The 14,654-nt window shown below is 41.5% G+C and overlaps 1 protein-coding gene across 1 annotated transcript in view; it reads left to right on the forward strand.

Moving 5' to 3' along the window:
• The first annotated feature begins 835 nt into the window (after positions 1–835).
• sorl1 (sortilin related receptor 1) overlaps positions 836–14,654 on the forward strand; it is a 66,583-nt gene continuing 52,764 nt past the window's right edge. The window contains exons 1-2 of the mRNA XM_022251774.2: positions 836–1,131; positions 14,047–14,277. Of these exons, the coding sequence (XP_022107466.2) occupies positions 874–1,131; positions 14,047–14,277 (489 nt within the window). The 5' untranslated portion in view covers positions 836–873. The remainder of the gene's footprint in view (positions 1,132–14,046; positions 14,278–14,654) is intronic.

Below are 14,654 nucleotides of genomic sequence, written 5' to 3' on the forward strand. Positions count from 1 at the left end.
TCATCATGGCGCAGCATTGAGGCAACTATTCCCTCTTTGGGAAACAGGGACTAATTTTCAGGGTGTTTTTTTGGGGGGGGTAGGAAATTTCTTGATGTAACCTTTATAAATTTTTTTAATAGCGGTGTTCTTTCTCACGAACCTTCCGAGCAACTGCCGTAGTTTTGGGGGATGCGTGTCCTGTTGTGTGTTGCCCTTCTCCCTGGATTGTATCCCGCGGTGCAAAGGGTCGCATATAGTTTCCAGCCATCACCGCTACTGATTTCCGTCTGTGATGTACAAATGTCCGGGATTCCACGAATCATGTAGTGCTTAGCATTTACAGAGGCAAAACGAAAACGTTGTTAGGCCTATAGTAGTTGCTTACCACGCATAGAAGCTGTATATGGACATTTTCTATTGTTGGGACAGCCTTTTCATAATCAATTATCAACAAAGCGGTCCTCGTGATTTAGTGCACTGTCCAAAATAGAAAATGATGTCATTTTGTTACGCCAAAAAAAGTTTGGCTCCCTGTCCGTACGTAAAAGTCAATTTCAATACACAGAGGGTGGCCTTGTGTACATCATGTAATGCGTGCCAGGTACATCCACACTCGGTAGCAATAAAATAAAGAAAAACTTAGGCCATAAAGCGCGGAGTGATATTTTACAAAATTTCCAAGAAACTATGTTCAGATTCAGATTTTTGTAATATTCAGTGCCCATGGGTTTTCATATGTATGGTGAATTTTTGTAAATAAAGGAAAAAGTTTAGATTTTGGGGTGTTTTCATCGGGTACTATGTTATCTAAGAGTAGGAATATTATCTCGAACGATACGTGAAACACTGCTGGGCTCTTGCACGTCACGTCACATAAACAAGCCAGTCAAAATGGCGACTCCCACTAACGTCATTTTGAGGATAATTCTGGTTTTGGCGTTGATTTCGCCAGGACTTGAAGCCACCAGGTTTGGCTCCAAGGCCAGAACTCTTCATCTCCACTCTACGAAGGGAAAGGATGACCTCGGGGAGGGGTACACTAGGGTAAGACGGTCGACCGAAGAGAAGAACCCTGCTTCGCCAGTGCGGGAGGCCAGGTCAGCCGACAGAGAGAAGCGGGACATACCAAGCAACGTGAACATGACAGCGGTTAGCTTCCTTATTTTTTGGAAACAATTTCGTAATTTTTTTCTGGTGTTCGTTACCTTTAGTACCCTGTTCCTACAAGTGCTAAAAGTAAGGAGCATCATTTTGTTAGTAATAATAGAACTTTGTCATGTTTGTGTTCGGCACAATTTTGACTTTTGCTCTTGCGTAAATTTATGGCAGCTCCCCTGCAGGGCCCAGGCCATGTCTACTAGCTCTACCATGTCTACTAAGTGTAGACCTGTAAACGGGCCCCGACGAATACTCCTCCATGGTATACTGGGCCCTGTCACGATTCATAGGGATTTCTTTCGAAAAGTTTAATCCGGGATATCATGGATATCGGGGGGCATAACTAAACATCTGCCAGTTCGCTTGATTTTATGAGCTGAAATTGCACTGGTATACGTCCACTTATGGGGTAAACTTTCCGCTAGGTGGCTAATTGCAGAAAATTCGCCGTTTTTTCGTTCGGAGGAAAAAAGTTACCTTTTTGGCCGTTTTTCCACTCCCAGTTTTTTCCAATTCCCACGAATTTATCCCACTCGGACAAAACTGATGGCTGTTTCGTCACTCTCTTGTCGTGTCAAAGAGAGTTACATCAGTAAAGGGGAGATAGTGAGAAGCGGTTGCAGTTTTAGAGGTGGGAGGAAAACCCCAGAGGAATATTTTGGAGTCAGATAGGGACTGAAAACCCAACCCGCATGTGGACCGGGCTGGGAATCGAACTTGGGACCACAGAGGTGGAAGGCGAGGAAAGAACTACCTTGCCAACCCAACCTTTCAAAAGAAATCCCTATGAATCGGGACAGGGCCCAGTATACGATGAAGGAGTATTCGTTGGGTCTATACTAAGTAGAGCGTTAGTATTCCTCTTGTACGATTTTGGACGGGATCGTTAGTATGACGATCCCGTCCAAAATCAAAATCGTAAAAGAGGAATTCTAACGCTCCACTTAGTAGAGCTAGCCCAGACCCTAGCCTAGCCTAACGTAGGCCTACTCGCCCTGTCAATAGTATCATGCCTGTCCCCGAGTTGAATTTCATTCAAAGGCAGATCAGAAAGAGTTCCATATGGACGCCATTTTACACTCTGTGCGCGAACCCTATGAGACTGGTTTAAAAATTCCAAGTGTTTTCTCAGAAAACGGCTGGATACAGGTATTTTCCCTCCTAAATTAAACTTTTCTGCGTGTGTTTTTGCTTTCTGGTGGCTGCTACGTCATTGTAGGGAACAATTACTAGTGACCATATGGAACTCTTCCTGGCAAATCAACTCGGGTAAAATAGAAACTAATAAAAAAATTGCCCCAAAAATTGTGTCACATTTAAGAGTGCGCTGAACAATTACATGTACATTCTGTACAGAGGCATATAACTGCTGACTGAAAAAAGCATTTTAGAAGTGTGTAGGCCTAGGCCTATGCAGTTCTCCAGGAATATGAATTAGTCTAATTTTCTTTGTTTGCCGCCAAGTGTTCATTTTGCCAGGTTATGATACATGCTGAGGTTACAATGTAGATTACTGAGGGCTTGAGTTTACATCCTGGTTTCCTGTTTCCTGAAAAGTAACCCAGTCTGCCGGATCAGCGCATAAGCTGAGAGGTGCAGCGATTTCCAAACTAGACCATGCTACATGTACATGTAGGTTTCAAGACATTGATACGCTCCAATACATCTCATCCATTTCAAAGTCTAGGCCTACATGTACATGTAGCTGGGAAAGAGTTCCTTGTACGCACATCACTTGATTCTGTGCACAAATCCTATGAGACGAGTCTGAAAATTTCTAATTATTTTTTGCGTAAATAACTCAATATTTTCCCTGCTAAATTTGAGATTTAAGGTCATTGCTTACGGATGGCTGATACATACATGTACGTGAACTGCAGGGAAACACTTGTGGCATCCATATTGAAAGATATTCAAATATTCATACAACATTTCCATATAAATACATAGTTTTCAAAATTTGTAAGAAGAAATTGAGCTTGATTGTCAGTTTAAACAGATATTAGTGAACAGGATTGATCAATGTGGGTTGAATGAGCTTGAGGACCTGATTCTGATTGGCTGGTACGAATCATTAATATTCATGAACTTAGTCCAAGTCCAAAACTGGTTTGCCTGCATGGAATTTTGCGAGTTTTTACTTTTGTGGTGAGCTTCACAGTTTGAGGTTTGTAAATTTACGTGTGTCTTTATCCAATAGCTACCATGCAATGCAACATAAAAAAAGCAAGGCTTGAGTAGAAGTGTGTAAGAAAATGGACAGTTCTCAACAAAGTACCTTTACCAGTAGTAAACTGTGCATCTTGGGGGACTCAAGACTTCTAATCCCACCATGTACGTATGTACGTGTACATTTAAAACACTGGAGCAGAACTCACACTGCACCAACAGAGTCCAACAAACCCGGGTGTCAGAGCTTGGCTGGTTCGGGATCGTAGGGGTTTTAATGTTTTGCAGACTGTACACTTCTTCCATCGGGTTGTGCATCAAATGCCTTGCTTTGATGTTTGCCATCCAAACCCCTGCATTTTGAACATCAGAAAGCTCTGTCAACACCAGTACTTCCATCCAGTTGGGAATCCAGAACAGTATTTTTGGGGGCCAGACTTTTTTTAAGAAGGGGGGAGGACCCGGAACTCCAGAAATGTGAAGGTTTTATGAAGTACATGTACATGTAGGCCAATCCATACACTTTACTGTGCACTTTGAAGCTATTCATGGTGAATATTAGCTATGAAGCCTTCAAGGATACATCTTTTATGAATATGTGGGGTTCTGAAAGGAACCAGAGGGCACTCAACATTTTTTCCGCCGTCAGGATCATCATAGAAGGCTACACTGTATTTAAAGCATTCTTTGGTGGCCTATCTGAGGGGCTCCGGTAGGTCGGCATTGTTGGGCTTTTAACACAGTTGAAAAAAAAAAAAAATGAAGTCGTCTCTGGAATCACCTTTTTTGGGGGTCTGAAGTATTTTCATTGTACAGTTGTCACTGGAGGGAAAAACTACTGGTGTCCACATGGAATTCTTTCATATCTACCACATCATTCTTCATTGTGTATACTTTGTGTTCATTGTTTTGTTTTATGTTGTAAAACGAAGACTTTCACCTTTTTTTGTTGTGGGCCTGTTGCCTTTCATGTTTGGGGCCCCTGCGAGCCTGTCTTTTTTTTCCTTTACTGGTGAACGTTAGAAGCATCAGGTGATCACACTTGACCTTGCTTTTCGTCCGTTGAATGGAGTAGGATTTCATGCAAACTTGTTCGAGTATTTGCACACTTTAAATACAAATTTATTCTGAAGACTACATGTACATGTACGTGTACATGTACATATGCCTACGTAACAAGCAATGGGAGAATGGGTCTTTGTATTTTATGTACACTGTACTTGCGTAGCTGGTGCCCAGTATAGAACGGCATTCAGTAACCCTCATCCCGTTTGGGTTTTCTTTAGTACCCTTCTGAACCTGACAGAATCTAACAACAGGAAAAGTGTGAAGCCTGCTCAATCCAACAGAATCCAACATGTACCGGTACATGGCTTGAATGTTGTTGCCTGTGACTTTCTGAGGTGTGAAGCGTACTACCTTTTGGGGGCTGTGTACCCACTTTGAGAAGGAGGGAGAAGGGAAATAGGCCTACCTGCTACTCCCCTCAATGTTCCCTCTTTCGCAAAATCATGTTCCACTTTTGGTGAAGCACAGTCCCTGTTCCATTCCATCCAGTAATGCCAGCTTACAGCTAGTTTTTCAATCGATTACTCATTCCCTTTTCATTTTCAGTTTCATTGTTAGGGTAGCAACAATACAAGTTCCTCGAAGTACTGTAATTAGTCTTTCTTTTTCCGCCTTTGAAAAAAGGTTTTGTGCGCGATACCGGTATCTGAGGCTTTTGGAAATGAGAAGTTTTCGGACCGTTCTTCTAGCGGTACATATATACCCTCTGGGTAAAAAATGCTTTTCATTACAAACGGTTTCCAGTGTGACTGTGTACCGTGATTCATGTATTGTGAAATACATGTAGGTACATGTACGTGCGATTCCTTGCAAATATTTTCTGCATGTAGACTTCCTGGCCCGTTCTGGAGGCAGTAATGTGGAAAGACTTCAAAAAGGGCTCCAGAAGTGACTGATGATCGCCTTAAACTTACAGTGACGTTTTGTATTGTAGAGTATGGTGCTGTACTGTTTTTGGATGTAAAGACACATGTAGGCCTACATGTACACGTATGTACATTATGTGGTACAGTACTGTGACTGATCTTGAAATGAAAGGGGAAATGTTCCATACCAGTGCAATGTACGTATGGACGCCAGTAATTATTCCCTACAGTGACGTACATGTATTAGCTGTTGAAAAGCAAAACCAGAAAAATCTAGCTTAGGAGGGGAAAAAAACAAGTCGTTTACATGTACATGTACATAGAAAACACTTCAGACCTGTCTCATAGAGTTTGTGCACATGGTGTCCAGTGGCATCCGTTTTTATATGGAACTCTTTCCACAGAAAGAATGAATACATGTAGGTGTTCCTGTACATAGGCTTCCCGTTTCCCAGGCCTTGATCTTGGGGAAAAAAGGGCAGGCCACTTTGGCCTTGCCTTCATTGAATTTCAACAGGGCACCAGGTCAGCTCAAGGGGGCACCAGGGCCAATTATTTTGAAACCTTGTACATTTTTGACAACCAGTCATGTCACGAGTAGACCTATAAGCTATTCAGTTCTTGTACACCATGCTATCCCCCCTTCAATAAAAGGCGTTTATCATACTGCTATTATTTGTCGCATTCCCTGTAAAAAAATTGTAATGTTCATTTTTAATTAATTACAATTAGCCAGACAATTTTTTCCTTCCGAATCCAGCCTCTGATTTAATGTTTGCTTAGATTTTTTATCCCTTTTTATTAGAATTCAAGGATTCCTAACCCGCGTAAACTGAGTTTAAAATATAATAAAAAGTGTTTATCCTTTTATTTAAATGAAATGGGGATCCTTTTAAAATGTTTACTGTTTGCTAAATGGTTACGGAAAACTCCGGTCAAGTCGGCATCGTGCAACTCGTAAGTCGGCCTTTTGATAAAAGTACTGATCGTGTGTTGATGCATTTCCATTGATAATTTTTAAGTGGGCCTTCATAAGACGTCGTTTCATTCAAGGCCGCATGTTCTCTCGCTTCCTTTTCCACAAAACCACAAAAAAATTCTCTGTATAAAGTGGGCTGTAAACAAATGATTGATTTCTGGAGCTTCGTTGTCGATACTGACGTGGAGTAGGCCTACATGTACATTGCGTGCGCACAAGCACGACCACAGAGGGGTTTACCCAATGTTCGTATCAGTACCCCGTCTAGTGCACGTGCATGCACTCTGTCCCTTTTTGGGGGTCGCCCCATTGAACGAAGTTTTACTCGCGGCCGCCCCCCCCAAGATCCTGTGTGCACACGCACTGCGCTGGTGCACGACATGTGTGCTGTGCGTGCTAGCATTATGTCAGCACAAACGGCATGCACGGATCATCCTCAGTACGGATGGAGCGATGATCAAAATCGAGGACAAACTTACCTGAATCAACAGCGGAGATAGAAATAAACCAGGGCAGATCAAAGCAATTAAACTGGTGCAATGAATTACATGGATGGTATTAAGGCAGCACGCCACGTAAGTCAGCAAGCAGCACATGTCGGCATTTCGAAGTCATTATTTTTTCGAGTCAAGACTGAGTGCCGCCTTTGCCAGAGTTTAGAAGTTTATAAATACTTGACCCCTACTTTTTCTGGAAAACGGGTTTTTAAGCTTCTGGCACTTTGAGCCCTCCTGTAAGAAAGCATCCTTTTAGCATTTCTTTATACGATGGTGCGATCGCGACGGCATGATTTTTAGATATATATTTCTGTTGAAAGAGAATCCTAATGTTTAACAACCCTGAAAACAAGGACGCCTTCACGTGGTACACTGTACATGGATGCATAGATGTGAAAAGTATGTGTGTATAAAATGTACAATATACCGGTATCCCAAGTATACATGTACATGTGGTACATGTAACAAGATAAATATTTCCACTGGCCATGGGCAGCCTGTACTGAAAATCATGAACTCTTGTTATCAAGTGCCCCCCCCAGTTGAATATCATATGATAGGCCGACATGTACACAGTTGTATTTGACAGTGACATCCTTGCCGTATTTGCTCTTAATGACGCACTGTATGTTTGAGCCTTGCTGCCATGGTAACAGGGCAAACACGTGACAGAAATGACTGGAAAGAGGGCCAGCGTTGTACGTGGTACCGGCAATTGTCAACAATTTCCATTAGGATTAAAACAAGACTTGAGAATCGTGCGCTAAAGAAAGGACTCAAAATTTAGATTACTGGTATGTGCATGCAAGGAATACATGTAAACTGTATACATGGGTGTTTATTTATATATGGGTACCAAAGTGTGACGTAGGGGTCAATTTTTCAAAACAGATTGATTGTAATTTTACAGACATGGATGACAAAAGCATGTCTCATACTTCATATTCTCATAGTTCATATACATGTACATGTAGTTGCCAAAGTTCATATTCCCAGAAAGTACAGCATAAACCTATGAATGGTATTTGATGTTTCATGTGCAACAAGGAAACCACAGTTCCATTTTGAATTTCAGCAACTGCTTACAGCAGTAGATATGCTGAAAGAAAACACCAATAGACAGCTTTAGAGATAGCTTTTTGACCTTTACAGGAAAAACCACGGCACAATTTTAACACATTTTGTTGGATTTTGCTCTTTTTTGTAGTGTGTATCTGAGATTTTTACCTTTTGATAAAGCATAAGTCTCTGTCTGTGCAAATGTAGCATATAAATTAAAAGTAGATCAATTTAAAATGTGCATTCCTAAGATCATCATTTCAAACTTGGAAATGCATAGGGGAGGTACTCAATTGGGGCATTTCACGTGTAACATGGAAACCCAATTTTTTGTTTCCATGTCACACGTGAAACCTGGAGTAAACATACATCTGCAATGGACTTTTTGTTTTACTTGGTAAAAACAACAAAGTTTCCATACAAGTATATAAGTACAGTGAATTGTTGAAGGTAATTTTGAACCCAGCAGCATGTTTCGTTTTTTGGAAAATGCCAAATCTTCCCAGAATTTGGTAGAATTACTAATTATAACATTGCGCACCTGAAATACTGCACCGTCCTGTTTCTGTACTGTTTTTGTACAAGAGAACACAACTGTTGGGTATAAATTGAATGTTACTAATGAAGTTACATGACATTCAACTGATATGCATAATTGAGACCGTGATTTATTGGTCTTGGATTTAATTTGATTTTTTTGTAAGGCCATCTTGGAACCTAACTCTCAAATTGAAGGGCAACATAATTGATGACAGCAGTAAATCCTCACCGATCACCTTTAATACAGAAGAAAATGATCCCAATTGAATTACGAATTTATGAAATTAACGATAAATTAATAAAATACCGTAATGAAGAATCTAAAGTTTTACATCGAATTGCGGGGTAAAAAAGTGCGTGAACAATTTGTGGTGATTTGGCTGAACCATTATGCCATGGGGTCAGTCGGAGAACAAAACTTTAATAAAATGTTCCTAAATGGTTTACTTATCCCTTTTTACCAATGAATATGGTAAATTGTGGGCAACAATTGAATGGTTTGTTCCAGGCCGAGTGGTCGTTGTCATGTCACTCAGCGTGTTGGAGCAACTACGTGGGCGATGTGCCTAACGATTGCTTTCCCAAACTTTTCAGCAAATAGGCCCGCATTTCCTTTCCAAAATACGACACTATTAACAGAGAATTATTTGTGCTAGTGTCATAATCACCTGATCACTGGAGGTATTCTTAAAAATGTTTCCATTTCGTATTTGAACAGAAATGATCAGATCCGGTTGGGCAGTGCGTGGAGAAAGGAACAGCGCAGTTTCGGCATGCTTCTATGCCGGTCTTTCTTTGCTTTTGGGCCTCAGATAGGCCGTGTCAAAATTGTGCACCAAACCTTGTTATTCTCAACAGAAAATTGTGTATCGGGTGCATGAAATACAACGTCATACAGTAGTTTACAAAACCGTTTACTGACCACCTCACATTTGTCATGTTTGTTGAAAGCACGGCTAGGAGACGTGGCTTGCGGAAGATCACGCCTGACACGGGTGCTCGCTCAACGCGATGGCATGCAGGTGTGCGTGTACAGATATAGCATCATGTACAGAATGTACCACACGTAACGCATGAAACGAAGAAGGATTCCAAGACCCAGTCCTGAAAAGCGCAGACTGACGAAAGCATGACTTCGCCTGCAGCATGGGCACATCCGGGTACGCACCCACTGACTTTCATTCATAAAAGGAACGAACAGGGAATACAAACAGTGCATCGCAAATGTTCAACACGTAACGAAATCGGAAGAAACGAAATCTGCCGACAAGGCGCCGCGGCTCGGAAAAGATCACAGAATTTGAGTCGGAAACGGCTCCGATGTAATAAATTCCTCATTCCTTATCAGTATTATCAGTCTTAATACAGTTGGTTTCACGCGTAACATTCAAGGAATGAAAAAGTTACGTTGTAAACAAAAAATACGAAAGCCCCTAGCTGTTGATCCGACAAAGAACTTTTGCAGACTCAAATGATTTATAAAGTCTGTGTATTATATTCTAGATTAATGCAAAAGAAACAAATTTTAGCATGAGAATAATACAGATTGGTCATGTACAACGAATATCAGGTAAACAGCAAAAAAGACAGGGAAACAACCTCTTTTGGGGACCCCATGACCAGTTTTCTTATTGTTGTTTTTTTAAACAAGGGTTAAGGTTTCTTTATCAATATATGCTTAATAACTTCATATAGTTCAAACTTTATGAGCTACTTTCAATACAAAGTTATTGAACAAGATTCACAGCAAGGTCAAATTTCTTAGCTGGTATCCATATTTAAATAAACACCCACATGTGCGTACATGCACATGGAATGTACATGTATGTACCACCCTTGAATATCAATCAATCAATCAATATTAAATTTGTATGATGCCATGCAACAAAAGTGAATTATACGGTACATTTGAATATTATGGATTGATAGGTTGGGATGAAGTAAGGACAGTGAATTTGTCGGCAGTTAATGAGGCACATGAATCTGGGCTTTGTACCACTCTGTGGAGAAATATTCAAATTAACCCTAACCCCCAAGGGTGTACATATGTAAAAATTGTATTGAAATTAGAGGATTTAGGACTGTTAGGGTTAAAAGACACTGTCTTTCATTTCTCCCTGCTTGAACAAAGGCAGTTGGATCTTTGGGGGTTTTCGAGGAATCTACAGGATAGAGGAAAGTGTACATATTGATACCAGTATCCAGCGTGTAGGCCTACCCGGTACGTACATGTGTATTGGTACCAGGCACATGTGCAGTACCCCTGTAAGGCTGTATTAATAAAATGTATGGTTTCCGCACAGCAGTGGTGCAACGGTTTTTCAAAGTGGGGGGGGGGACAACTGTGAAACAATCGGCCATTAATAGGCCGATTTAATACCTGTACATGTAAGCCACAACCCATTGTACACGTACATGTACCGAAGTCTAGTACCTGCAAAAAGTGTGTGTGTCGGGGGAGGGGCGGGTTTACATGTATACATACCCCAGTCAAAAAAGGACCCCTCCAGCCCCCTACTTCTGCTGCCAGTGGTACCGGGACCATGTTCCGGTGCTTACACGTACTGTACATTGTACATGTGGACAGTGTACAGGTACATGTACTGTACATGAGGAAATGTACATGTGGACAGTGGACAAACCTGTAATTTATGAACTGCCAGAGGATGTTGTTGGTTGCTTTCAATTGGAGAGGAAGCTCGTACGTGGGGTAATTTGATCCATTGAAAACCAGTTGTGTATTACATTTTCACAAGAGTACTGGTTGTGTACATACATCATACAAGTAGTACCAGTGTATTTTTAATGAGCAATTTTTGTAGGTTGGTACCCGTACCAGGAACCCAACGCGGCAAATTAGTTTCATTCAAGCAGAACCTAGCACAGCCTGGTGTAGTTCCAGATCTGCAATAAGAGAGTAGCCATTTCTGTAAATTGATCAACCTCATTCCCAGTTGCCAAGCAGTATACATGTACTTTCGCTACGTGTACGTTAACATTGTGTGCATCCATGATTTCTACATGTATACATGTACATGTAGCTTAGTTTACACATAAATTTAGCTGGATAAAATTACTGATAATTTGTCTTGAATTGTGATTCTTTGCCGATGGTTTCCCGAACTGTTCCTCTTCTCTCTTGCTACTGATAACCTGGCTTCTCAACCTTTTTTTTAGAGAGAGGGGAGAACCAGCTTGTGTGGACTCTTTTGTTGTCGGCACATTTTGGTGCACACAACCTGCGCGTGGATCTGTTTGTTATGCTTTCAAGTCTACACAAAGAGGGCCAAGTTGGCATTATCTCCATTGGCAGGCTGTGCCATTGTGGAGTGGCTAATGTATCATTCATTTCGTGCCTGACAGACACATCTTTTGTTAAGTATTAATGACTCACTGTTGCCATGGTAATCTTTCAGATGCGATATCGTGTCTGCTAGAAATTGCAAGCGAATATTCAATGATTGTCATTAATTATTCATGATAGATATTAACCCTAACAGTCCCAAATCCTCCAATTTCAATACGATTTTTACATACACCCTTGGGGGTTAAGGTCTTTCCCCCAATGCCCACTTTGTATTTGGGTGTTTCTACAGTACCAGGTGGTACCGGCAGGAGTGTGACCTTCGCCTCAAAATTCAAAGTGCTTGGTGAAGATTTACACGTGAAGGCCTTTACATGGACAGATACATGTACATGTAGGGCAGCAACATGTACGGTACCTTTTCTGAAAAAGCGGCCAAGATAGGGTAACTTTCTGTTGTACAATGTACATGTTGTCATATCTACACCCTTCACGCCCTACAAGGGGTATTACCCACGTAATGGGGACAGACACTTGCTAACCCACCTCCATGGGGATAACCTTACATGTACTATTAGCAGTCAAGGAAGTACACGTACATGTACCTGTACTAGTAAGTACTGGTACATGTACATACATGTATATTTGAGAAACTGTGTATTGATTTATTGTAATCCGCACATAATGGTTCATATGGAGCAGTGACATTCGGACATGCTGGTACATACATATGTGCATGTATATGTACCGGTACCCTACATGTACTGGTATGTATTACACATGTACTTGTACATTGTTGCTTTACTAGCCAAAAATGACAATATTTTATAGATGGTTACCAGTTTTCACATAATTATGGTGCATGTACTGGTACATATCGTACCTGTGCGTATGTACATGTACAAGTACAAGTACCTGGTATCTGAGGCGACGTGTACAATGTACATTGTACATGTACTGGTACATAAATAGAAGACAGTATCCAGACCATTTATGTACATGTAATGGGTACATGCACATGTACTGGTAATATGCTGCCGGTGCATGTACGGTATGTGTAACATGTACATGTACCATGTGTCTGAGGTGACGTGTACAATGTACATGTACTGGTACGTAGAGGACAGTATCCAGACCATTTAATGTACATGCACCGGTACCAGTATGCACCAGTATGCACCAGTCAGTTATTCCTTATAGAGCTTGTGAATATTGACATTTTTAATGAGTACCGGTACAATTTTAATATAAGAGCTGGCAAATTTGAGTCAGGGATCAGTTTCTGGCTGAATGCACATTTACTGGTACATGTACATGCTGCCACTTGCCCAGGATTACCGTATGTGCTTGCATATTCAGCATATGCCAACAATGAACCCTGCATACATGCACAGTGTGTTATTCTAGGGGCCTGTTCTATTAGTCAACCTGTTGATAGAGGTGACATGGCTAGAGCACCATACATAAATTGCTTCATGTGACATATCAAACCTTGGGGCCTGTTTATACAGGGAGCCATAAAGGCCATTCTCTACAACTTCAAAGAAAAACAAACTGAACACAGTGTTTCCAAGGGGACTGTATACTTGTACATTGTACATGCAGGGCAGACAGTGCGTGGCAGGTGATAGAGTCATGCATACATGTACATGTACCTGCCAACTAGTACGACTTTAGCGTATTTTGTATGAAAAATTGATGAAAATACGACTGTACGTTTTTATCACCAAGGTACTTGTAAGCTTTTCTTTCCTGTTCGTTTGGGAAAATACACATTTTTATTGGAAAATACTCATTTTGGAACCTCCAAATACACTTTTGCGATTCTAAAGGTTGGCAGGTCTGGTCATGAACCGCTGTATTTTGGGCCTGTTTGTTCCGTGCAGATCTGGGCCCCGATTAGTGATCCCAGCGCTGGTTTACTGCATCCATTGGGCGGATTCTTCTGTTTGTGAACCAACCAAGTACCGGTATCATCGATCGCGATCTGGATCCATGTGAAAAAAAAACAGGCCCTTAGAAACCCAATGCAGTTTTTCAGAGTTGACATGCACATTTTGGCCATTGTGTCATTAGGTACCATACTGGTATGTACAGTGTATATGTACATGTATGTACATGTACACATACATGATCCGGTGTACATGTACATGGGTCATGTGTTCTACAATGTAACTTCTAACGTCACATGTACATTTACTGACTGGCATGGTTGAGGCCTCCTCGTCATGCCTTCGATCCTGCCTGCGGGGTTGCTATTGTTATCGCAGAGAGTCAGTAATTGGTATACTGAGCACTTGCCGCTTAATGTGTAAAATGTAAGACATGCAGCATGACATTTTTCATCCCTTGCCTTGGGTTATGCTCAGCTGTGTGCAAAAGTGGACCCTGCATAAGATTCACGTTTCTTGTCCTTTTATACAGTATGACCTGGATGACAATCACCCGGAGCTTATCGTTCACTGGGCTGGGGAGGGGAGCGACATGATCGTCTGCTTGACCCGTGACATTGACCTGACGCCTTCGTCCACCTCAGGCGTCTATTTCTCCTACAACTACGGCCAGACATTTGATAAGAAGACGAACTTCGCACTGGACGATGGCCAGGAGGCCGTCTTTGACCGGTTCTACCACATCCCAACGGATAACGCACGGGTAAAGTCTGAACGATCTTCTTGTTTGTTACAGAGTACGGATATGTGAAGTCGTTTTGAACCGGGATATGCAATGCACGTGACCGGAGAGTGCGCGCATGTTGGTTCACACGTTGTTGGTTCTTGTGCCAAAGCCTTTTACACCCCAAATTGTGCGCGTGACGTATTCACTCAGCTGCTCCATGCGGCTGTCTTTGAATGCTACATTTTCATTGGTCCACTGATCATGTGACTGCGTGACTGACATTGCTTTAGTGCACTCTGGCTGACATTCAGATGGTCTCAAACTACAATCACATGTGTAAAGCTGACAGTGACAATAAAATCCTGCATTTGATTTGATTAGATCTTAAAAGACGCACACGTGTGTTCATGTAA

Source organism: Acanthaster planci, linkage group LG10 (genome assembly GCF_054643075.1).
Source record: "Acanthaster planci isolate LZ-2023a linkage group LG10, COTS_SCS, whole genome shotgun sequence".
Classification (NCBI taxonomy): domain Eukaryota; kingdom Metazoa; phylum Echinodermata; class Asteroidea; order Valvatida; family Acanthasteridae; genus Acanthaster; species Acanthaster planci.